A 27654-nucleotide genomic window follows, 5' to 3' on the forward strand; every position below is an offset into this window, starting at 1 on the left:
ATAATGAGAAAAATAGAACTTAAAACTAAATAGTGTTAAGTATTAAATGGTTTGTTTTTATAATATTTTATTTTTATTAAATATTAAAAAATAAAGAAAACCAACATATTACTTTTTCGATTTAGAAAAAAAGTTGAATATTTTGAATTTCTCTATTCAGTAAAAAGTTTATAATAAATTATAAAAAAGTAAAAAAAAAAAAAATTAAAATTCACAAACAAATTACTTTTAGCAAAAGGCTAAACAAACAAACATGTCTTAGTTTTTTGACTTTATGTGTTTTTAAGTGCATCAAAACTTTCCAAGGATGAGTATTATAAGAAAATTTTGTTTATCAACATGGGTAATTAAGAAATAGTAAAAAATATTGATCCCTAAAATATTTTAAAACATAAAAGTAATTTAATTTCCAAAACAACATATTTTAATTTGTTGCACTCAGAAATACTGATTAGAAACTGTGAGTGAAAAATAATAATTAGAAATTTAATATTAAATTTTGACATGATTCAAATTTAAGAAAGGCTTCATCTGAATAGCCCTACACAAAATCAACTCAAATCCTGACCAAGAAAATTGTGACTTCACAATTTAATGAATCCTCATCATCAGTTTCAAAATTTCCTCCCATGCACCATGACCAAATTACTTTCAGCTAATCAATTTGTATTCATCTGCCACATCATAGAGCAAATATTATATTTAAGCATGTGACTCAGTAGAGGCTGCAAAGTTTTCCACAATCTCTTATGCAACTGATTATACTAATCTACGATAAGTCTTTAAAATGAAGTAGCAGATTGTCTTCATAAGACTTTTATAGCCCAACTTGACCAAAGTGAAGATAAGATTTCCACATATCAAAGCATGACTTAGTGGCCATGGCCAAGAGGACTGGCTGGTGAGTCTGCAATCACATCTATTCAAACTCAAACAACATAGATTCACGGTTATTGACTTGGGCTTTCCTTCAAAAACTTGCATGGTTCAAACAATAAATAAGTCAACAATTAATTTGTTTAATAAAGTTCTTTCATTATATTGATTTGAGTGTATTCCTTTTTAAAACCAGATTTTTTATTCATTTAATTAATTAAGCAATTCTAAACATTTGGATTATCATTCTTAATATCATTTTGAACATTGTATGTGCACCATTTTTACATCCCTAGAAAATATGCATGTATTTCAAAATTCTAGTGATGAGCACTAAGATTGATCCCCGCTCGGGAGGGTCAACGACAGTCAAACGCGATATAGTAAAGTCAATGCACTAGTGCTTGAAAACCTTTTGTTGCTCGGGGAACTCACCCTTGTTATATAATATGCATTAAACATATATAGTTAAACTCATTATATAAAGAAAATATTAAAAGAATATTTTAAAGAGCAAATTAATTATAATTATTTTATAATTAAATGCAAAATTTTCTTTTAATTGATTACCAAAATTATAAAAATTATATAATTTTCTTTATAATGTTTTTAATATCATTAATAATTAATTAAATATTAAAAAATTATACATATATCATAATTTATTTTATATTGTTTAATACAATTGAATTAAATGAATCATAATTTTAATATTAATATATATTTTAAAATTAGACATATTACAACCAAATATCATAATATTAGATGTAATTTAATAATATATGTACACTTATAAAATTCATATTTTTATCGATGCATACGATATTATTATCAAATATGATAAATCATATTATACATGTATCAAATTATTTAATAAAACAACTTAAAAATATCAATATACTTCTAATTACACTTTTATGAAGTTTTTCTTATATTTTTATAAATTTTGATCGATTTTAGGCTTATTGATATTTTTTTCCAAATATCCGCCGATATATCTCCGATATATCTGTGATTACCAATATTTTCATCCTTGTGTGCATCTCAGCCCTTATTAGCTCATCTTTAAGCCATACCTCAATTCTAGGTGTTGTCATATTTTCTTAAGCTTTTTGTATTTTTTTGTAGATGCTAGGTGGTGTTTGGTTTTTTTTAAAACTAATTTTGTCTTTTTCTATTCAATTAAAAGTAACATATTAATATCAACCAAGTAAACTTGTTATCAATAGGTTTAATTTAATTTTGTTAGTTGATATTGATAGGTTAATTTTAGTTGAATAGAAAAAACCAAATATTTTGGTTTTTTTTATTCAATCAAAAAACAAACACAACCTTAGTGTTTTATAACCTATTAGATTATTTAGTTAAGTTGACAATTTTATTTTATTCATCTTGATTCAGGGCTCTACATACACTCTTGTGATTTACACTCATATAAAGGTTAAATATTGATGCAAAATCAACCCAAAATTAACAAGTATGGTTCAGTTAATTGAGAATAATGATGTAAAAGATATAAAACAGACTTTTATAGAAATTAAGAATAAACTTGATTTGGAAAATAATTTTAATTGAAAATTGATTTGAAAAAACAGAAAAACGAATTGGGTGTGAAAAATAATTGAAAAATGAAAATTTATAAAGGAGTGCTCAAACACCCTTAGGGACAACTCAAGCACTCCCAATACTCAAGAAGCATGTCTTAAGCATTACATCATTATTATTTGCGCTTAACTCAATACTCTCAAGAACATCTTTTGCTCATTGAAGTTTGTGGTATAGAATTGCATCCCATCAAGATATTGAGAAGCACACTAAGGAGCACAAAAGTATTGTGTGTGTAGGTACTAGCAATATAAGTCTCAAAAAAGTAACAACTATAAGGTAAAACTGTATACTTATTTTTATATTTAATGGATTTTAACTTTATGGTCTCAAACCCATGGTTTTAATTTACATCCGTAAGGTCTTTTTGTGAGTAGTTTTCCATGTAAATCATGCATCTCTTTGTGCAATTGAATGTTCTTAATTTGTTTTTATTGATTAATTATATCCCAATTAATAACATATAGAAACTAAAATTTCGATATTTTGGGCAAATATTGCAAGATTATCTATTCAAACACTCCCTTACTCCCCTTCCCCCCTAAAGTCCCTCTCTCTAGATAGTTTCATGGAGTAAGGTCTTAAACTCTCAATTTGTATCAAAGCCAAAAAAACAAAAAAATAAAATAAAGATCTTAAATCATTAAACCACAAAGAATAGGATCTTCTATAAATAATCCACCTTATTTTGATGGTAATAATTATCCTCATTGGAAAGCATATATAGAATTCTTTTTAAGAAAGTAGAGGGAATGGGTTTAGAATACGGTTAGAGTCAATTGGGGGCCATAATTAAAACTGGATAGAATAGATCGATCAATTGATGAATTAAAACCCAAACAAGAATGGAATAAAGTGGACAAAGAGGGTAGTGAGGCCAATACTCAGCTCTCTATATTTTTAATAAGGTGAGTCATGCTAAGTTTTTGTAGGATAGTCACATGCAAACATACTAAATAAGCATAGGACATCATCTGATCAATTACACAATGGGGCACTTTTGTTGTAAAGTTGTACAAAATTCAAATGCTTACTAACTAGAATCATGGTTGGTTTTCAAAATCCTAAGGGGCCAACCTTCAAAGCTTCTAAGAATGAAGGTAAAGAGTATGAAAAATCTAATAATCAAATTTTAACATATGATAAGCTTTCATTCTTGTCTAAAAAGTTTTAAAAAAAGTTAGGAAAGATCATCAAATAAATTTTCACAAAACAAACTCTATGAAAGGAAAAAGAGTTGATAATCATATGAAAGAAAAAGAAAAAAAAAATCATCAAAGAATAAAAAGGTTGAATGTTTTAATTATGGAGGAGTAGGACACATGATTGTGGATTGTTCTTGTTCTAAAAAATATTAAGAAAACAATGCTTGCTACTTAGAGTGATTCTGAGTCAAGTGATGGTGCATCTTCAAACTCAAGAGATAGTAGGTTTGATCAAAATGATAATTATCTTGCTTTTGTTGAATCAATAAACTCTGGCTCTGATCTCATGCATGATATAGAATATGATGATGATGTTAAGTGTGAGCTCGCTAGTTTACACAGTTCATATAAAGTCGTGCTTGAAGAAAGTCTAAAAATTAAAACTGATAGTATTAAGGTACATAATAGGGCTTTAAAAGTGAATGAATTAGACAACTCACTAAACACTTAAAAGGTCAACAAAATAAAATTTGTTGAATGTGAACATGAGAATGTGATTGAGAAAAATAAATATATATCTCTAGAATTTTTTTAAAAAAAATGAGAAAGGATTTCGGATCTAAAAATGAGATGTTTCACCAAAGGACAAATGATGAAATAACTAGCAAGGTAAAGTTCACTAAAGATAAAACAGGCCTAGATTATGTGAATAAAGATATGAGACTTCTAGTGGAAAAACCAACTTTCTTAAGGCCTAGGAAAGTGCTCTATCTTTGAAGTCCTCCACCAGCTCCACTCCCCACTGCACTGTTTGCGACAAACCTGGACATGACAAAAGTAGATGCTTTAATAGACTCTTCAATAGGTTTCAATCTTGTGTTATACTCTAGTGAGTGAGTCAAACTTCCTAATAAATCAAATCCTAAAAACAAAGAAAGAAAACAGGTTCCACACAAAGTTTAAGACTAGGAAGAGTCATGTAAGCACATCACCTAAGGTTGGGCAAATCGAGGTTAAGAAAAAAGATATTGGTTTCTCTTTAGGATAAAAGTTTGGTCAATTTAAAAGTTGTTCCTTGAAAATCCATAGATCTCTTAGTAATGTATGGACAATTATCGCGAGCACAGGTTTAGGTTCAATTTCAATGGAAAAATGAAATAAAGCACCTAATAATGCATCTTTAAACATAACCAAAGTAAAGTTTAACTTAACTCTCATATGATTATATACACATAAATTTTTATTTTTATTTTTAATTTCAACCATAATATAGTCATGCCTCATTCTTTTTATTTTTATTTTTTTTTAAAAAAAAAACCCTTCTTGTGCAATGATGTATAATGAGTTGAGTAATTATTTATTCATAACATGTGCAAAATCTCTTAATAAAGCTCATAAAGCACGGAGAAATCTCCGAATTTTGTCGAACATTTATTTTTTTTTTCAAAAGCATTTTTTAGACTAAAGCCATTTTCTAAAATCACTGCCAAATGAACTCCCAATTACCTCCACAAATTTACTTCATTGATATTTTAAATTATTGATATTTACTTGGCTTAATACATGAGTTTGATTACAATATCAAATTGACATTTATTGAAAATTGAGTCTAATCATAATACGTGACTAATTTGATTTTATTACTTTCCACCTCATTTATATCTCATTATTTTATATATTGGTTTAATTGTTTATATTTTTATCTATTTATTTGTATTTGATCTCACTTATTTATATATGTATTTAATAGCTTAAATTTTAGAATTATTTGATTAAAAAAGATTAAATGATTCTAAATTTGTAAATCCAATCTCTTTCATGTTTAAAATTGGAAAGCAACATATTTAAAAATATGAGATTATTTCATTGCTTTTATTCAAATAACCCTAAATTTTACCATATACTTTACTTTCAATGATTGAGATTACAAATTTGATATCCCATATTTTTTCTTTATAAGTAGATTTAAATTTTCTTATTATTGATAGTGAATATATTTGGACCCTAATTTACTAGAAATAGAAATGTCATTTGGACCCATTAAGGTAGCCCAATTGGTTGAAGCGATTATTAGGAAGTGTCATGTGAGCATGGATTGAAAAATAGGATTTTATTGTTGATATATTGGATATCGGGCGGCCTCGAAACGAAATTCAACACCGATTATCAAACGGGAGGAATATCGGCAAAAAATCAGCAAAATTGCTTAAATATCAACGATATATCAATTTGGAACAGATAAATCGAGCATGAAGCGATGCACAGAGCAGCGGAAAAAGCTTGTCAAAATATCGAATATATTGATGATATATTAGCAATATATCATATATATATATATATTTTAAATATTTATCTTTTATTTTTATTTTTTAATTATTCATTTTTAATTTATTTTTTTATTTTAAATCTCTATTATCATTTTATTTTTAACTACTTTTTATATCTATCTCATTTATGCATGACATGTTCGTACTTACAATGAAAAGTACTATCGAAACTTTATGTCCTGATATGAATATTGTCTTCAACAAGATGAGCTCCCTTCATCTAACAATATGATAAAATCACATCGATCTTCATTTTGATATTAAGAACTATTGCAATGTCATATGTATTATGTTCATGTGTAAATTGTTTTCATTTAATAAAATCAAATAATTCTTAACTCAATTCTAACTTTTTAAGTGTGCAATTTCAAAATTCATATTTTCTATTCTTAGAATCCAAGTATCGTAAACTATTTACCAACATTTTTTTATTTGACCATATTAATATCAATTACACTTATAAAATCACTTTAACATGTATATTCTTACTTATTTTATCATTCTTTGGATTTTTCTAAGCATTCCTATCAATTTTGGATCATTTTTGTCTCACCGATATTTATGTAAAAATATCCACCGATATTTCTTCGATATTTTTTATATATCTGTAAAATTCAAATACTGATATATCTGTATTTACCGATATTTCAATTCATGAATGCGAGTAAGTGGTACTTGATTTTGGATTCAAGTCCTATCATGGATGATACCTAAATTTAGCTTTTGGGTTTTCAGCACATAAAAAAAATAAAATAAAATAAAAGGTTATTTGGGCCGGGCCGGGTTTTGGGCGTTAGGCAACCTGTTGCGCCCATCCAGGAACCTCCGTCTGCTTTTTGCTTTTTGCGTTTCGACATGGTTGAAATGCAGAGGAGAATCCAGATGGTGATTACTGAGTACTGATCAATGTGTTTTTGACTTCATTACAAATATCGAGCAGTAGAAGAACATGGTTCTTCCATTTCAACCACTTTCCATGTGTTTCAACAATATCAATTATCTCTTCAACCTGCCTCTGGTGCGTATTTTGTTTCTTCCCTTTACATCATTTATTTTGTGAATAATCAGAGTCCTTATTTTCCTCATTGAAATGTGGCTTCAGGAATTGCAGGAACAATGAATAGTAGAATATTGATAATATTGTAAGAGGTGTTTAGATTTCTCAATTTTTGTTGTCTGGACTTATGGATTGAAGGGACTTCATATAATGGTTGAAGGTTTGTTTGATCATGTTGCTCCTTTGCCTCTTTCACACACGGATTACCATAACATTTGTAATTGATTGATCATAATAATAATAATCGCCTGAGATGATTCTTTAAATCTAAAAATGTTTTAATAATATATTTTTACAGAAATCCAGAAATAAATGAATTTTTTTTTTACCTTCTTATAATCACTCTAAAATGGGTTACAGAAATTTCAACAATTGACCGCAATCAAATCCTCTAGCAGAAAAGGCCTCCAGAAAGTTAGGCATTAGGGCATGATCTCGAAACTTCTTCAATTCTGTAGCAGTTGATGGGTCGGATGGGATTTAAAAGGCGTCCTTTTGGGCCGAGTGATGGGTGTTTAAATGTGCTGAGTGAGGCCCATAAGGCTACAGGACCATTGTCTTGAGAAGGCCATTGGCCTTTTAGCCCAAAGTTGGGGGGTTTGCTTTGTTTGGGCAAAGCCCAGAAGGGTTGTGGTTGTTTAAGTGCTACGGAGCCTTTAGCAATTAAGGATGACTCCCTAGGGCTCATTCCTTGGGGTAGAAGCTTTTGTAGAGTTCAACGAGCAAAGTCTGTCAAAGTTCTTTCGGATGGGGGGCATTGACGAAGCACTAGTGGAAGAGGCGTCTAAGGTGCCCTCCTTCATCTCATTCTCTTCTGTTTCCTTTGGGGTTGCGGGACCTCTCTTCTTCTCCTTCTTCTCTTTGGGATCGGGAGTCTAAAGGAGTCAAGTGGATGGGGATGACGTCGTTTTGGAAGGAATGGAAGGGGAAGCCTTCCTCCATTCGTTAAGACTCTATTGGACTGATGGGAGCTCGGCAGGGGGTGAGAATGGCGTGATTCAAGATTCGGTAGTGAGTCAGTGACTAGGTTTTACGATGATGTCGGATGGCGGTTGAGAGGTTAGGTGTCGAGGACCGGTCTACCGTCTTGCACAGTTTACCGATTGGTTGGGCATGCCCACAAAGGGCTATGAGGTGGAGATTTTAACCTTGGTTAAGAAAATAAAGATGAGTAAGGAGTAGAATGGTCAGGTGGCTGGCAATGGTAGGGTTAGGGGCGGTACTTCAAAGTTCGCGAGGGAGCTCAGAAGATTGGAATGTTCAGTCAAGTTTAAAGGCTCAAGTAGTGGAGGTCAAGGAAAGGAGGGGCGGGTCTTTGATTCAAGTGGTAAATGAAGCTCAGAATCATGTTTAGGAATGTGAAAAGGGCAAGTGGCCTGGACAAAAAGTCTTTGGTTAAAGCCTAGAGGGTGGACCTGGTATGTCTACAAGAAACTAAGGTTCAGGATCGACTGGTTTGGTTTGCTTTATTGGAGTAGGCAGATTCATTGAGTGGGGCGCTCTGAATGCGCGAGGCTTGTCTAGGGGGATCCTTATTTTTTGGGACAATAGGGTGCTAGAGTTGATTGGTATGGAGGTGGGTGTGTTCTCAATATCCTGCAGATTCAAGAATTGTGAGGATGATTGTTGTTGGGTTTTCACAGGGGTGAATGTGGGTGTTGGGGAAAGGATACCAAGGATGTCAGAAACCACAAGAATGGCGAGCTTGGAATGAGGAAAGCCAGCAATATAACAGGAAAGGCCTCCAAGTTGTTCCACATCCCCTGTTCCGCTGTTCGGGTTCAGGCTTGGTGGATTCTTGCAGCATTGAGGCCCTGACATTGCTTTCTTGCTTCCGAATTACACACCATGTATACACAGACAGACAGGAGAATCGAAGGATTGAGCCTTCCAGATACGGTTCTCGGGATAGAGCCTTCCAGCTTCAAAGCCCCTTAAACACCATTGTAATTTTCGAAAGAAATCTATTTTCTCTTTCTTTCCTCTGCTATGAAGAGAACCAAACAAAGATCCCCACTTTCTTGAACGCCAATCAAAACGAAGAGAATTCAACATACTATAACCGAATTCCGAAAACCCTAGACTGAAAATACGATTGATTGACCTCAGATTATGAGAGATCGCCGGCCAGATATGGAGAGAAAGATCGAGATTCGCAATGGAACCGGGCGTTGCGCACTCTTTGAGTCTCTTGTACATTCTAACCCTATGAAGCTGCTTCATTATTATTAGGGTTTTTCGGGTTTCTAGAATCAGAGGAAAACGAGGTGGAGAGGTTTCGGAATGAGAGGAATAGGTTAGGGTTTTTCGATTTTCCTAAATGAGAGGAAGACAAGGAAGGTTAGGGCTTTTCGGGTTTCCAAAATAAGAGGAAAACAAGGAAGGTTAGGATTTGGTTTCGAGACGGAGATCAATTCTTGGGAGATGAAGCAAATGGAGGGAGTTTCGTTTTGTTTGATTGCATTTTTTCAAGTTGACCCGGAGGATAGGAAAGGGCATACATAGTACATGTAAACATAATAATTTTTTAGATTAATGTATGCTTCTTTTTGAAAAGTAGGGCAGTGAATTTTGGGATTAGCAGCCCATAAAATACTTTTTCCATTTTACTAAAAAAATTATATATATATATATATATATATATATATATATATATATATATATATATTAACTAAAAAAATTTGAAATCAATGATCATAAAATATATTTGCATCAAATCTGGATGGGATATTAAATCAACCCTTATAAAAATGTTTGATTCATGATATTTAAGGATATATGTAGTAAAATCCTAACTATGCATATATAGGGCTCCTGTCAAATCACTTCCTATTTTTCACTTTAGTTAGAAGTTGAGGTTTCAAATTATAATTTTTAAGAGACAATATTGATATTATAAAAATTTTATTAAACGAACTTTATTAAAAGCAATATTTTTTTGGTTTTTATATTGGCTTTTATTAAAAGTCTTTATTGAGTTTAAAAACAAAAACAAATAACTTCTTGGAAGTTGATTCAAATAGAAGTATAATGTGTCATTATAAATAATATTAGAGTAAATCTCAACCTTAATGTGAGAGTTAAAGTGAGTGTTCTAACTAGTCTCATGATCTCATAGGATGTGTCGAGGACATCATATTTACATAAAAGTGATTATGGTATCTCAAATTGATGATGGAGAGAATTTTTCTTACACATTTAACTTTGATTTAAAATTAGGTAAAAAAAAAAAAAACCACAAACAAATATCACCTAATTTTGAAATAAATATATGATTAAAATTGAATAAAAAAATAAACCTCATCCCTAAATTGAAGAAACTATTAAATAAAAATCATATATAAAGTGATAATTAAGGGATTGTAAATGTCAAAAATTATAAAACTAAATGAAAATGAGAATTTAATGCCTAAGAAATGGATTTTCTAGATAACATGATGTTTATACTTCTAATATTTAAAAATAAAGTTCAGTGCCTGGGAGATATTAAATGGAATTTTTATCTTTATTAAAGTCATAAATAATGGCATTTTTATTATTTTTAAAATGTAAAATAGGAAATACATTTTCCATTTTTTTTAATAAATATAATTAATAAAAATATAACATTTAACTGTCCAATCACATTTAAAAGAAGTCATTGTTCGCTTTAAGCTCAATGATGGTCACGATTTTTAAATGCATCCATATGATTAAAAGAAGTTTTATCATATAAATAATGTCAGAAACTTTTTTTTCTTTTAGCCAAGTATCATGGTCAACTTATGTGCAAATACAATTACCTTATCCTATAAGGTCATGAAGTCAAACTCACAACATTTTTGTAGGGTTGAATAGGCAAAGTCTCACATCAAGGTCGAGTTGAGTCAGGATTAATAGAGATGATTATTGATATCATTTATAACGACTTGCTCCCTTTTGTATGGATATTGGCTATTTTGAGCCCAACGACCTTCACGATTTTAAGGCACATTTATGTAATCAAGAGAATATATATATATATATATATATATATATATATATGGAAAGGAATTTCTAACACCATATATGTAGTTAATTTATCTTAACCATACATACACTTTTTAAAATTGCAAGGGTTCATCCAATTCAAACTAGTACAGTTCTATTTTATTATACTAAATCATATACAATATGATAACAAGATTAACTTGGCCTAATGACTATTGAATGTCTCCATTTTACCTTGGAGCCTTGCATGCTCTCATGAAAAAACGATTGCATAAGAATCAAATTGTGTTTGGAAGTCTTTTTCATTGTTGAAGTCTATTCTCTATATGCGTTTTTTGAAGAGTTATCTATCAAGTGCTTCTACAAAAAGCATTACAAATAGTTTTATAACTTTTTAAAAGTTTATTAAACATCTAATTTTTCTTCAATTGTTTTTTACTATAAATGTTTTTTAAAAACACCATCAAATGGCCTTTGATCCAAAATCGAATTAAAATGTGAATTAAATTAAAAAGAGATTTGACTAACGATCTAATTCTTAGAACATTACATTTTAAGGCTAATTTTTCTTCAAAACATCACATTTGGTTTCCAGGAAGTATCGAGGAAAGAAAAAATGCTAAAGAAAATTTTTTTTCTCATATTTGGCTTTAAAATTAATAAGAAACTTATACTTTTTTTTGAATTATTTAATCTACATAAGAATTAAAATAAGTTAAATAAATTTGAAACAATATATACAAATAATTGGTTAATTTTAAATCTTTTTTTTTCCTTCACTTTTTCTTTCTTCTTATTTTTTTTCTTTATATTTTATTTACCTTTTCATCTTTCCTCAAATATTAAGGGTCTCCAAAAAGCCCGCGGCCCGTGGCCCGCTTTAGGCCCGGCCCAAGCCCGCCCGGCCCAAGCCCGTTTTTGGGCGGGCCGGGCCGCGGGCCTAAGTTTAGGCCCGGCCCGGCCCTTTAAAAAAAAATTACAAAAATAAAAATTATTAAAAAAAATATTCATTTCAAAATTTTATTCATTGAATATATAATTACATTTGAAAATGTGGGAAAAGTTTACATCACTACAAAATAAATACATCCCAACTAGGTTGGCACCTATTTATTTGTCAATCATCTGTATTTTTCAACCACAAAAAATAAAAATAAAAATATAATATACATTTAGTCATTATTTTCTGGCGGTGATGGCGAACTATCATGCATCCATGAAGATCTTGATAATTTTAAAGATTCCATATCGGCAAACATCTCTGTTTCTCGAATGGAATCATACATCCTTTTATCTGTTATTTCCCAATCTTTCACACATATCCCTGCTTCAATAACATCTGGCGCTAAGTTGCATCGTTTTTTACTAACTACTCTTCCACCTGCACTAAAAGCAGCTTCTGATGCAACTGTACTCACAGGAATTGTTAGTACATCACGAGCAATTATAGAAAGCACATGATATTTGTGTTGATGTGATTTCCACCATATTAAAATATCAAAATCTTCTTGATCTTTTAAATAAAATTGTATCAGTATTAAGATATTTATCTAAATCAGATGTATTATTTGGAGAACTATTTGTTGTCTTTTTTCGACTTTTCAACATTTCTAGAGCTCCTTTCTAAAAAGATGAGGAGTTTGTAGATGTAGGTGGTAATTTAATAGTATTAATAACATTACCATATTTTTCTTTATAATAGTTATATAAATTATATAATAATGAATTTATTTCATTTTTAATTTCTTCAATTTTTATTTGGTCATTAAAATAAATAACTTTTAACCATTCATCCAAAGCTTCAAATTTCAATCTAGGGTCCACAATTAAAGCAATATAAAAAATTAAAGGTATTTCTCCCCAATATTTTCTAAATTTTTCTATCATTGCAAATATTGTATCATTAAATATTTCAAAACTTAAATATTTTTTAAATACAAGAAAAATATTAGTTATTTGCGTAATAACTCGATTTGAAGTTGGATAATATACACCACAAAAAATGTTTGTTGAAATATCAAAAACTTCAAAAAGATCTCTTAAAAGATCCGCAATATGCCAATCATAATCATTTAATGCATAAATATCTGCTTCACAATCATTATTAATTAATTGTATTTCATATAATTCGACTACTTTTCTATATTTTGTAATATTTTGTAAAAGTTTATATGTGGAATTCCATCTAATGGCCATATCCAAATTTATATTTTTTCTTTTCATATTTAACATTTTGCAACAATGAAAAAATAATTCATGTTTTGCTTGAGAACTATTAATACTATATGCAATGCCTCTAATTTTTTCCAATGTACTATCAACATTTTTTAATCCATCCTTTACAATTAAATTTAAAATATGTGCACAACAACGCACATGAAATATTTTAGCATGATCTTCTTTTACTTGCCAATATAGTTTTAGTCTATGTATTGCTGCATCATTATTAGCAGCATTATCTAATGTTATTGTCAATATTTTATCACGAATGCCTAAATCTATAATTTCATCATTTATTAAAGATGCTATATTTTTACCACTATGTGGAGCATTTATTAATTTAAATGAAATTATTCTTTTATTTAATTTCCATTCATTATCAATGTAGTGAGCAGTTATACATAAAAAACCAGTGTGAGTTAAAGATGTCCAAATATCAGATGTTAAACAAATATTTCCTTCAAAATTTGCAAAAAAAAATTTTTTAATTTCTTTTTATGTATAAAATTTTTTCATAATATCTCTTTTAACTGTATTTCCAGACCAACCTTTAAATTGAGGATTAATACCTCGTTGAATTGTTCCTACAAAATCATGAGTTTCCATCATGTTGAAAGGTTGTTCTGCTCTTATTATATAATCAATCATTTCTTCACGACAGTTAGATTCATCATAAGAAAATGTTTTTAAATTTCCACTTTCATTTTTACCTAATTGCATATAATTTCTAATATCTACATTATTTTTAGTTTTACAATTTTCATGATGTCTTTTTAAATGACTTGTGCCTGCATTTGAGCCACCAGTAAGAAATTTATTACAAATTTTACATTTTGCTTTTATTTCTTTTTTATTATTTTCTAAAATTATTTCTATTCTATCAAAAAAATTCCATATATTTGAAGTAAATTTTTTGTTTGATGATATTTCATCACATGGACTAGATGAAGAAGCACTTGTCATATTATAATTATTGATAAAATATTATGCCAAAAATAATAAAGTAATAAATATAAAAAAAATGTAACAAAAAAATAAAGTAGTAGGGGTGAAGTATGTTACTCAATTAGAGAACCGATGCAGAAATTCCTAGCAAATTTGAACTCTTTGAGCCACCAATGCTTGTTTTGCACCACCAACAATATTGTATAATTTGATGGAAAAATAAAAGAATTTGAAATATTGTAGAATGTGAGAGAAATAGAGAGAGAAATAGAGAGAATTTGATGAAAAAATGAAAAGGAAGAAGATGTATTTATAGGAAGATTTAAAAAAAAAAAAAAAAAAATTGACATGTGACCGTTGGAGCCTCCAACGGTCATATGGGAATAATGGGATGGAGCTAAAGGCTCCAACGGTCATGTGACCGTTGGAGCCTTTAATTTTTTTTTTTAAATAATATACTGTATTTTTATATACATATAACTAAGTCCATTAATAAACATAAAAAGTTTGTAGCTTAGTTGGTTAAAGCCTCAAATTTTAACCATGAGGGGAGGGGTTCGAATCCCCCCCTCTCCCTTCCCTTGTTTCATTTTGGCTTTAATAAAAAAGCCCGCCGGCCCGGCCCGGCCCGCCCACCAGCCCGCCAACCCGCGGGCTCATAGGCTGGGCCGCGGGCCTACCATTCTTGCATGGCCCGGCCCGGCCCGTTGACTGGTCAACGGGCCCATAGGCCCGGCCCGAGCTGGGCCGCGGGCCTCTTATTTCAGGCCCGGCCCGCCCCGCCCGTTGGAGACCCTTATCAAAAATTCTAAAAATCAAACATAGCCTTAAAATGGTATAATTATTAAATAAATTAAATTTATTAATTGTTGAATAAGAATAGCAAAGGAAGCATGCCAATTTTAATTAGGAGAGATTGTTCACCTAATTTTGATGTAAAATCTAGTAAACAAACAAAATTATTATCATGTGATATATAGTTTGTGACATAAACATTGATAATTTATATGTATCATTCAATATGAAAAAATTTTAACTTCAAGGTCAATTCATTATTCTCACTAATTTTTTTCCGAATTCTTGCCAACACACATGCAATCTAATACTGTCGCAAATACACCTAAACATATTCTTTTAGCAGCTCAAAGAATGGATTCTACCACAAATACATATCATAGAAGAAGAGATCTTCTGCTTATTGATTTTATACCCAAAAACATCAATAGAAAATGCATATATAGTGAAGGTGGTCACATATATGCTTTTACTTTTTGAGGAAATTCTTGAACCAAGTTGCTGAGAGTTTTGGGTATCTTTTCAATCCATCTTTATAATCAACAAAGTTTATACCAAAGCGAACTGTATAACCCGAATTCCATTCAAAGTTGTCCAATAATGACCATGCAAAATATCCTTTCACGTTGACTCCATCTCTACAAATTAAGAATCATACTATATGAGTGACGATCTTTTGTAAATATAAGACAAGAAACCTTAACTTTTTTTTTTCTATAGTACATCCTTAAAGTTAAAATAGCGATTAATCTATAAATTTAACCTATAAAGAATGGATAAATAATACATAAGCTAAATAATAGAACTTGACTAGGTATGCCAATAGGACGTGTTTGGTATTAAATCCCCAAAGTGATCTTATCTTGATTATTGATAAGGATGTCCCTACACCAAATATGAGTAGTAGAACGGGTGGATTTGGATTTTTCTCATGCGATTGTGCCCCAATCCTTTTAAAAATATTTAATTACAATTTTATTTTTTATTATATTAAATAAATATATTTTGGAAATAAATTTTATGCATTATTTTTTTATGAAAAGTGAATATGTATTTTTTTATATTATAAATGTTAAAAAGCTAATTTAAAATTTATATATAATCTTAATGGGTTCAAAGGAGGTGGCATAATAATTGAACCCCTAAAGTTTAAAAAACAGACAATAAAACTTATTCTAGATCCAATTAGGTCACTCCTAAATATGTCCTATAAAAAGGTTTTATAGGTGGGGCGCAATTGGTCCTTGAAAATACTTGTTGTCATTCTTATACTTAACAACACATATTAATTGTTAGTGATTTAAATATTTATACACAAAAAAAAAACAATTCGATACTATAGATAAACCTTAAGATGGGCAGGGAAAAATAAATCGAATTAGTTATTTTTAAAGCACTTACTTGATTGCGCTCTTAAGGTAAGAAAGATGATGATAGTAGTAGTATATCCTTAAGTTGTCAACAAGGGCTTCTTTAAGTGATAATGTGCTATTATTCACTTCATCAATTCCTGCAAAATAGTGGGAAAATATCGATATTTAAATTCTTATTGATACCAAAGCAGTAATTAATTAATAATACCCGAAATTCATTAAGTTGATTACCATTCTCTGTAATGTAAATAAGTGGAGCATTATACTTCTTCTTTGTGTACAACAAAATTTTTCGAATTCCACTTGGATAAATATAAAGCCAATCTGAAGCTGCCTGCAAAATTGTTTCAAGGAAATGGAGGTAGCTAGTCAATTATGAGAACATAACATTAAGGTCATCTCATTTAATATCTTCTCTTTGGACTATGTTTAGTTCGTTAAAAAAAGAAAAAATCGAAGAAAATACTAAGTTTATGTTTGGTTCCCAGAAATACTAAGGAGAGAAAAAAAAATGTAAAAGAAAATGATTTTTTTTTTTTTTTTTTTTTTTTTTTATGTTTGGTTGTCCTTTAAAAAATATCAAAGAAAATCAAATCTAATTAAAACTAATTAGAAACTTGTGTATTTTTAAATTATTTAATTTTTATATCGATGAGTTAAAATAAATAGAATAAGTTTGAAGTAATAAATAAAAATAATTTATCGACTTTTAATCTATTTTTTATTTTTCTTCTACTTTTTCCTTTGTATTTTCTTTTATTTGCATTTTCTATCAAATTTTCTAAGAATCAAACATAGCATAAAAGATTTTCCTCTATTTTAATTTTGAAACAAAAGCCTTCAAAAAATATATTTCTCAACAATTAAACTTCTTTCCCTCAACTTTCCTATTGCAATCAACTAAGAGAAAAAAATTCATAACTCCCCTTACTCTTTTTATTCCTTTTATTTTTCTTTTCTATTTTTTTTCTTTCAAATTTTTTTAAAAATCAAACATAAACTAAAAGTAGGTTTTTTATTTTTTGTTTAATTTTTTGAACTTCAAGTAAGTGTTAACGCATCATCATACCTTTATACCGATAGGAATGCCATTCCGTTGAGCTGCACGCCACAATAACATGTATGGATGATAAGTATCGATTTACTTTTAAATGAATGAATATACATAACGATTTTGATTAGACTTACTCAGAAGATTAGCATAAGGATCCGTTGTGTAGCTAGGTTTTGTATTACTAGAGTGGGGAGCATAGGCTGCATAATTAGCAGTGTAGTAATTCAATCCAAGAAAATCATATGACCCTTTTACCATCATGGATTGCTCCTTAGAGAACTTAGGCAATCGGCTTCCAACAAGCGATCGCATGCTATGAGGATAGTCTCCATTAGTCAATGGATCCATGAACCTACAACAAACATCAAAGATTCATATATTTGCACTGTTCATGGGTCTTGACGACACGACACACACTCATTTTGGCCCATGTGAAGCCCATTAAAGAAGTGGGCATCTGTTTGTACATTTGCACCATATGGCACAGTATTGGGATGCATCATAGCAAAATCCACTGGTGGGAACTGTTATGGTGATGCCCTACCCCCATGGTGTTACTATGGACGCTCATGTGATTGATGCAGTACTCACCATCCAAACATGAAGTCAAGAGCCCGCTTCGCCGCATTCTGGTGGTGAGTCGCATTCGAGAATGGTACAAACCAGTGCGACACCAATGTGATTCCTATCTTCCCCTTCTGATATGCCTGCATGCAATTATTCCATAATGAATTAATCATATCGGTTTAGTACTATTCACTGAAATGTCATTAAAAGTTCGATTTTTGGAGGGTTTTGAATGAAACCTGATATTTTTGCTTGTAGACATGGACAGCAGCTGCATGGGCAAGAAGTAGGTGGTGTGACACCAAATAGGGCTCAGTCCCTGAGTCCCCACCAGTGCAATTCAGCCCTTGCCATGCAGAACATCTAGCAGGGGGAAATATCCCCTGCACATAACCACCCATGGTATAGCTCCATGGCTCGTTTAATGTTATCCAATGCTTCACCCTGTCCCCAAACTCTTTAAAGCAAAGCTCCGCGTAATCTCGGAAATCATCCCTAATACATTATGTCAAGAAACAATTCTTGAAGTTTTTAGGAGTTTGCAGTAGAGACATCGGATCGAATCTTGATGATAGGGTTTGAATCTTTAAAACATTTTTCAAAGTCAGTTCTCTGAGGTGTTTAGAAATTTGTGGTTCGACTGCTATTCCTGGCCATCGACTAAGATTGATGGAACATGGGAAGAAAAGTGAGTCACTTACACACTATGGGGACTCAAGAAACCACCATACTCATCTTCTAGGGCTTGAGGGAGGTCCCAATGGAAAATGGTCACAAAAGGTTGAATGCCTGTTCATGATAAGGAACAATCAGATTAATTTTTAGCCATACGAATAAGCAATAAAATCGATGAATGATAAGAATGAATATTGACCATTCGCTAGAAGCTCATTGATGAGGTTGTTGTAATAGTCGATTCCCTTCTTGTTCACTCCCCCACTTAGCTTTCCATCTGATGGCTCAAAAAATATCGGAAAATGATACCGGTTAGAATTCCATGTGTTTGGGAGCATGGAGATTACCTAAGCCCTCAAAATTTTAACATCACTTCATCATTCAATTTGATTAAATTTATACAATGGAAAAATGTACTTTCCTTGGTTGTGTAAAATGGGTAGATTTTATTTTATTTTTTAACATCTACTTCCTTTTTTTCTTACTATTTTAGAGGCATCAAATTATTCATAAGTATAATTGGGGTAATTCCTTGAAACTTTTGCTATTGTAGATCCTTATATTGAATTTGAAAAATAAAATTATTAAAAGGAGACTTTTATTATTTCTAAGTCCTTACTTCCCATACAAAATTTCATATAAACACACCTAAAAACTAGAGAAATTAAAAAACGAAAAGTGTAAATAATAATCTTACTCGGCAATATTCTAGACCACGAGATTGAGAACCTATAAGCATCGAGATTCATTCCCTTCATAATCCCTACATCTTCCTGCATTTTCCAAAATTATGTAATAATTTGAAACAATTTGAAATAAACTTTTGGGTAAGTCATAAGTTCTAAATAATATAATCTAAAAATATAAATAAATAAAAAATCAATCATAAAGATACATCATGCATCATACCTTATAACGATGATAAGCATCAACAGCTATACTTCCGTTACTTCCATCTTTTATCCTTTCTGTAAATTGATGGGATGAGTGAACCACTTGAGTAACTAAAAAAATTAGTGGTGCAAAAGTTTATCTAAAAACTAATTTTATTTACTTTCTCAAAATATGATCTCTTAAATTTTCTATTGTGGAAAGTATGATGTTGTTCCTATTTTGATTTAAAAAAAAAGATTACAAATGGACAAATTGGGTGCAGTCCACCAAAGGTGGGGTAGGGTTAGGGTTTTTTAATTTTACTGTTTTTGGATTTGACTTTTGAAAAGTACGGAAAAAGGCATCTATCTACTCATTTGCAAGCAGTTCCAAAAAAATAAAAAACCCAACAAGAAGAATAATAGTGATAATGGACAAGAAGACCTATGGATTCTGCAATAGTACATGCATGTTTTCAACTGAATAATGATAAAAGTTATGAAAATTATTTTATTGATATTAAATATATAAATAATATATTAAAAATTATTTTTTATTTTTTAGCAATAAAATTATGGCGAGCTTTTGTTTTTTTTTAATAAAATTATTTCAATACAATGATAAGTATTTTACCATATGAAATCAGAAAAATATTTCTCGAAATATATATAGTTTGAGAAATTTTCATTAATTTGGGTCACATGACAAAATATTTTGGACTTAGAAATTTTAAAATAAATAAAATTAAAAATATTTATAAAAATAACAATTTTACCAAGATTTCAATTAATTTAGCTTATTCATCCAAGACCTATGATCTCACAAGAGGACCCTAATTGTAGTATCATCATTTTCATGGAACTTAAACTTGTTAAATTATTGATTTTCCTAAAAGCCTACGTTCGAAGGATTTAGGCTTAATATGCATATCATGTTTCGTAATACTTTCTCTTACGTGCGATTTTATATCTGTATGTGTCATATCCAACAAACAAAAACAAATATCGAATAGGGAACAAACGAGCAGATTGCAAAGACATGACTCAAACCATTTTTAAACTATCAATTTTCCTAAAAGTTTAAACTTGCAGATTTGGGTTTAATGTGCTTATCATGCTTTTTAACAAAACCAAACCCTATAAAAATATTAACCAAAATGCTATGAAACCATGAAGGTAAAAAATAAAAAAAAATTAAAAAATAAAAAGGAAAAAAAGAATAAGAAAACCATAATATTCCACAATTTTTGAGCTCATCATATAGGGTTGATTTTGGAGAGAAATTAAATAACCTGGATATTTATGAGTGTAAGTGTCCCATATACTAGGTCCTCTACCATCTTCATATGCAGCACCTTCATACTGAGAAACCAGACCAAGAAAACATGAGCAAACACTTGCAGATCAACAAGCCTAAACCTATGAATCCATCACCTGGTAAGATGCCGACGCCGTCCCGAAAATGAAACCCTCCGGGAAGCTGCTTCTGTTGAGCAAAGCAGTGCCATAGTTTGGTGTATCAGAAGCTTTGATAATGCCCACTGAGCTTAGAAGAAGAAGAAGAAAAAGTCTTAAGATAAAATAGCCTTGCATTGCCATGTGGTTTATCCTCCTTTGCCTCTTGCCTTGGTCTCTTCCTTTATATAGAAAAAAGAATAGGTAAATAGAATTATTTTTAATTTTTTAATTATTTTTTAAAGATCAAAAGAAAATGAGAGATAGGACAAGGTGACCTCCAAACCATGAGAAAAAAATATCCTCAAAGTTCACATGCAAGTAGATTGGGATGAATACAATTCAATTCATCCAATTTAATAAATTAAATTCTTCATATAAGTCTTCATGCCCATAAGTTTAATCCGATTTATTAAACCAACCCATTATTATATTTAATAGTTTAATATCTTATGTTATTATTTGTTTTCAATTTGTTTGATATAATAAAGTTAGGGTTTCATCTAGGGTTGACCTCAAATCAAGAACCTTGAGTTGTGGTGGAGCGTGAGTGGGGTGAGGAGGGGAAGAGAATCCGGCCTCCCACATATGACAAATTATAAAATTTTAATTATATAATATTTAAAACCCATCAAAATAGTCCAATTGATCAAGATGAACACTAAAAAATGGGTTCAAATTTTGTCACTAATGATACTCTAAATTTACTTGGTATTGGTTGTTGTGAGACACTCCGAAGTTTGCATCCCATGGAGGTTAAAATAAAAATAAAAATAAAAATTTGTACAAGCAATTTTTGAACCTAATTAAAAACTTTTTTATTTATTTTAATTTTTAGGGCTAATTTTCCTTCACAACTTGCCTAAAATTCCAAAATGCTGATATGACTTCCACATATATATATGAAAGGGACGAAATTAAGTGTGGCACCCACCACAAGAATGGATTGATTGGTAAGTCAGAAAATTACGTTCTTTCAAATCCAATTTACGTATCTCAAGGGTTATTGACTGGGTTTTCCTTCTAAGAGACATGAGTTAGAATTTATTCAATTATTTTTTCATTATTTTCTATTTGAATTAATTCTATATTTATATTGTTCTAAATCAGTGGTCTAAATAAATAGTGAAAAAAATTATCCAAAAGCTTTTTTTGAAAAAAAAAATTAAATAGTTTAAATATATAAATTATTAATTAATTTAAATAATATTTATATTAATAAATATTTTGTATGGTAAATCAAATATAAGAAAGTAATTTTTAGATTTTTTTTCTATTTTTTTATTTTTCAAGTATTAAACATAATCTTTTAATGTTTTGAGAAACTCTTATAAATTAGACTATGCGTACATGAAAAATATTTTTAATTTTTTTAATACTTGAAAAATTAAAAACACTATCTAAAATCACGATCATACAAGTGGAAGCTTGTGGTTTGATTGGAAGCTTGTGGTATGATTGGAGGAAGGTGCATCTGGACAAAGTGATAAACAAGCAAAGGGAAACCAACACGAGGGGTCTCCATCAGCGGTCATCAAGAAACAAAAATTTATGGAGACATGAAAGTCTCAGTCAACAGAAATCTAGAAGCTGATTCCTGTGAATGGAAGAAAAAACCGCACCTCAATCAACGATTGTATGTGGATAGATTACATCATCTCTTCTGGAGAATAATAAAAGCAAGATTTGAAGATGATTTAGGCACTTCTATGAAGGAATCATAATTCATAATATAACAAGACTAGAGAGCCTGATGGGCAAGATGTAATTTTTTACCAGAAACTTATGCGATTGGACCAACTTTTATCTATGAGGGTATGAAGCATTGGGCAGATATAAGATGGGCCTGTTCAGCTAATTTTGAACAAGAACAGGAATACCTGCAGGATTGGTTGCAAGAATATTGATATGGGTTTCAATAGAAATCGACATTCTAAGACAGACCCGCCACTTTTTGGTAGATCTATGTTAAGAAGTTACTGGATATGTTGATCCTAGGACCTGCATACCTAAAACTGGGTCTCGGTAAACTGCAAGAAAAACAACCACTTTATTAAACGTGGGTTCATGTTGGGGCCTGATTCCAGCAGCAACTGGAAATGGATGTAGCTGATCCTTACTTATTGGATCGTCTAAACTCTGGGTTCAACAGAAACCGAGAAATGGGGATGAAAGGTCTTATATGATCTCTCATGAAAGTCCAAACACCAGAGGAATGGAGTGAAAAGAAAAAAAAAAAAAGACCAAATGGGTCATACTAAAGTTCATCAATGTCATTCAAAACTTTCAGCAATCTGCAAAACATTACCAAATCTAGCCGACAGAGACTCAAGAGGGAGAGTAATAACAATAACAATAAATGGGAAAGCTATGTAACTTCAAGGATGCTTTACTCACTTGCAGAGCTCTACGAAGCATACACAGCACAGACCAACGTGCAAGTTGATCACTGCATCTAATTAACTATAGCAACTTTCTCTCTGTTAGGAGGAATATTCAAATGAGAAGAGAAAGATGATCTGCAAAATTTAATTTCACGCGATTGCAGTTCATAACTGCAGGTTTTACTCTTGGTTGATAATCGATTTATGATTTTTCAGCACAAATAAATCTCCTTTAGCATTGGGTACTAGTTGTATACCTTTCTGCACCAGGGTTTTCCCCCTTTATGACACATTATATATAGAGCATCTATATGATAGTAAGCCACTAAAATGTATGGAACATCACACTGTCCTGTGTCAGGTTTACGGATGAAAACCAAGAGCATAAGCTAAGTCCTTTCTCAAGATAATAAATTTCAACAATTAACAAAATAACTTCAAACCAAATGCATCCTCTAAGAAATCCATGGAGATGGATTGAAATTCAAACTAATACAAAGAGCCCTGAATAGAACAAACACATGTGCTATGGTAACCAGGAAGTGCATATGCAAATTGCTGTTGATTTAGAGGGTATACATCACAAGGAAATCAAAATCATTCCCTTTTATTATTTTACATGCACCAGAACCAGGGGTCTCCAATGGGCGGGCCGGGCCGGGCCGTAAATAAGAGGCCCGCGGCCCAGCTCGGGCCGGGCCGGGCGGGCTTTTTTATTTAAGCCAAAATGAAACCAAGGGAAGGGAGAGGGGGGATTCGAACCCCTCCCCTCATGCTTAAATCTTAAGGCTGTAACCAACTAAACTACATTCTTTTTATGTTTATTAATTGAGTTAGTTATATGTATATAAAAATAAAGTATATTATTTTTTAAAAAATAATTAAAGGCTCCAACGGTCACATGGTCAATTATTTTGATTTTTTTTTTTTAACCTTCCTATAAATACATCTTCTTCCTTTTCATTTTTTCATCAAATTCTCTCTATTTCTCTCTCTATTTCTCTCACATTCTACAATATTTCAAATTCTTTTATTTTTCCATCAAATTATACAATATTGTTGGTGGTGCAAAACAAGCATTGGTGGCTCCAAGAGTTCAAATTTGCTAGAAATTTCTGCATCGGTTCTCTAATTGAGTAACATACTTCACCCCTACTACTTTATTTTTTTGTTACATTTTTTATTTATTTATTACTTTATTATTTTTGGCATAATTTATTATCAATAATTATAATATGACAAGTGGTTCTTCATCTAGTCCATGTGATGAAATATCATCAAACAAAAATTTTACTTCAAATATATGGAATTTTTTTGATAGAATAGAAATAATTTTAGAAAATAATAAAAAAGAAATAAAACCAAAATGTAAAATTTGTAATAAATTTCTTACTAGTGGCTCAAATGCAGGCACAAGTCATTTAAAAAGACATCATGAAAATTGTAAAACTAAAAATAATGTAAATATTAGAAATTATATGCTATTAGGTAAAAATGAAAGTGGAAATTTAAAAACATTTTCTTATGATGAATCTAACTGTCGTGAAGAAATGATTGATTATATAATAAGAGCAGAACAACCTTTCAACATGATGGAAACTCATGATTTTGTAGGAACAATTCAATGAGGTATTAATCCTCAATTTAAAGGTTGGTCTGGAAATATAGTTAAAAGAGATATTATGAGAAAAAAAAAATTATACACAAAAAGAAATTTTTTAAAAATTTTTGCAAATTTTGAAGGAAATATTTGTTTAACATCTGATATTTGGACATCTTTAACTCACACTGGTTTTTTTATGTATAATTGCTCACTACATTGATAATGAATGGAAATTAAATAAAATAATAATTTCATTTAAATTAATAAATGCTCCACATAGTGGTAAAAATATAGCATCTTTAATAAATGATGAAATTATAGATTTAGGCATTCGTGATAAAATATTGATAATAACATTAGATAATGCTGCTAATAATGATGCAGCAATACATAGACTAAAACTATATTGACAAGTAAAAGAAGATCATGCTAAAATATTTCATGTGCGTTATTGTGCACATATTTTAAATTTAATTGTAAAGGATGGATTAAAAAATGTTGATAGTACATTGGAAAAAATTAGAGGCATTGCATATAGTATTGATAGTTTTCAAGCAAAACATGAATTATTTTTTTATTGTTGCAAAATGTTAAATATGAAAAGAAAAAATATAAATTTGGATATGGCCATTAGATGGAATTCCACATATAAACTTTTACAAAAATTACAAAATATAGAAAAGTAGTCGAATTATATGAAATACAATTAATTAACAATGATTGTGAAGCAGATATTTATGCATTAAATGATTATGATTGGCATATTGCGGATATTTTAAGAGATCTTTTGAAAATTTTGATACTTCAACAAAAAATTTTTGTGGTGTATATTATCCAACTTCAAATCGAGTTATTACGCAAATAACTAATATTTTTCTTGTACTTCAAAAATATTTAAGTTTTGAAATATTTAATGATACAATATTTGCAATGATAGAAAATTTAGAAAATATTGGGGAGAAATACCTTTAATTTTTTATATTACTTTAATTGTGGACCCTAGATTGAAATTTGAAATTTTGGATGAATGGTTAACAATTATTTATTTTAATGACCAAATAAAAATTGAAGAAATTAAAAATGAAATAAATTCATTATTATATAATTTATATAACTATTATAAAGAAAAATATGGTAATGATATTAATACTATTAAATTACCACCTACATCTACAAACTCCTCATCTTTTTATAAAGGAGCTCTAGAAATGTTGAAAAGTCGAAAAAAGACAACAAATAGTTCTCCAAATAATACATCTGATTTAGATAAATATCTTAATACTGATATAATTTCATTTGAAGATCAAGAAGATTTTGATATTTTAATATGGTGGAAATTACATCAACACAAATATTTTGTGCTTTCTATAATTGCTCGTGATGTACTAACAGTTCCTGTGAGTACAGTTGCATCAGAAGTTGCTTTTAGTGCAGGTGGAAGAGTAGTTAGTAAAAAACGAAGCAACTTAGCGCCAGATGTTATTGAAGCAGGGATATGTGTGAAAGATTGGGAAATAGCAGATAAAAGGAGGTACGATTCCATTCGAGAAACAGAGATGCTTGCTAATATGGAATCTTTAAAATTATCAAGATCTTCATGGATGCATGATAGTTCGCCATCACCACCAGAAAATAATGACTAAATGTATATTATATTTTTATTTTTATTTTTTGTGGTTGAAAAATACAGATGATTGACAAATAAATAGGTGTCAACCTAGTTGGAATGTATTTATTTTGTAGTGATGTAAACTTTTCCCACATTTTCAAATGTAATTATACATTCAATGAATAAAATTTTGAAATGAATATTTTTTTTAATAATTTTTATTTTTGTAGTTTTTTTTTAAAGGGGCGGGCCTACGGGCCGGGCCGGGCCTAAAATTAGGCCCGCGGCCCGGCCCGCCCAAAAACAGGCTCGGGCCCGCGGGCTTGGGCCGGGCCGGGCCTAAAACGGGCCGCAGGCTTTTTAGAGACCCTTAACCAGAACAGTATCACCCTTATAATCTCAATCTTGAACCCTGTTAATATCCTAGGAATGTGCTTCATATAACACTCAACTGAAACAGAGCTAGGTTCATTAAGCTTAGAAGAGACACAGGTTGTCATCAAGAATTAGGAAGTCGTTTTAAGACCATTTATTATGTAATGCATGTGTCTAAGAAATAAATAGGAAAGCTTCCATCTATCAGAAACTAGACATCTCCAATGTATATCTTATTTGTTTCATATCCATTTAAAAGGCACATAGCACATAAACAATTCCAAACTGATAGTACATAAGCAAAATACCACTTATAAGTCCTAGTATATAAAGGAGTCAAATCAACTAACTGCTAATATAGTTGTATATTTGTGTTCTACCCTTATTAGGTAATAATATCATACTTCTTACTTTTCAAAGGAACAAAATTACAACTAATGAAGATATTATTGATAATGTGAGAATGATGGAATAGGAGCAAGAGGGGTTAACAAATTATTACTTTTGGATACATAAATGCAACATAAACATTATTAAAAAAAACATAGAAAGTACACAATCTCTTACTTATTCATATGATATATGTGGTTTATAGTGAATATATACAATGAAAGGGAATATGCTAACACTTATTGATTGGATATTTAATCCAATTTTATAGAGAATACATATAATGAGAATATATATATATATATATATATATATATAAAAAAAAATATAATATATATATATATATATATATATGTTT

The 27654-nt window shown here is 30.3% G+C and overlaps 1 protein-coding gene across 3 annotated transcripts; it reads right to left on the minus strand.

Moving 5' to 3' along the window:
- Positions 1–15174: 15174 nt before the first annotated feature.
- LOC117915970 (beta-glucosidase 12-like) lies at positions 15175–21091 on the minus strand. Of its 3 annotated transcripts, none has more exons than XM_034831748.1 (13): positions 20915–21091; positions 20773–20842; positions 19518–19576; positions 19306–19381; positions 18808–18885; positions 18635–18722; positions 18173–18428; positions 17958–18073; positions 17501–17718; positions 17382–17413; positions 16544–16646; positions 16341–16449; positions 15175–15577 (listed from the first exon to the last, which is right to left on the minus strand). In XM_034831748.1, exons 1-13 carry the CDS (start codon positions 21077–21079, stop codon positions 15409–15411), a joined length of 1539 nt encoding a protein of 512 aa, XP_034687639.1. In that variant the 5' UTR covers positions 21080–21091; the 3' UTR covers positions 15175–15408. The 3 variants fall into 3 exon arrangements, with proteins under 3 accessions (XP_034687639.1, XP_034687638.1, XP_034687640.1); XM_034831747.1 differs by having other exon boundaries at positions 19518–19612; XM_034831749.1 differs by lacking the exon at positions 19518–19576 and having other exon boundaries at positions 20915–21078.
- Positions 21092–27654: the final 6563 nt, after the last annotated feature.

Source organism: Vitis riparia, chromosome 6, assembly GCF_004353265.1.
Source record: "Vitis riparia cultivar Riparia Gloire de Montpellier isolate 1030 chromosome 6, EGFV_Vit.rip_1.0, whole genome shotgun sequence".
NCBI classification, from domain to species: domain Eukaryota; kingdom Viridiplantae; phylum Streptophyta; class Magnoliopsida; order Vitales; family Vitaceae; genus Vitis; species Vitis riparia.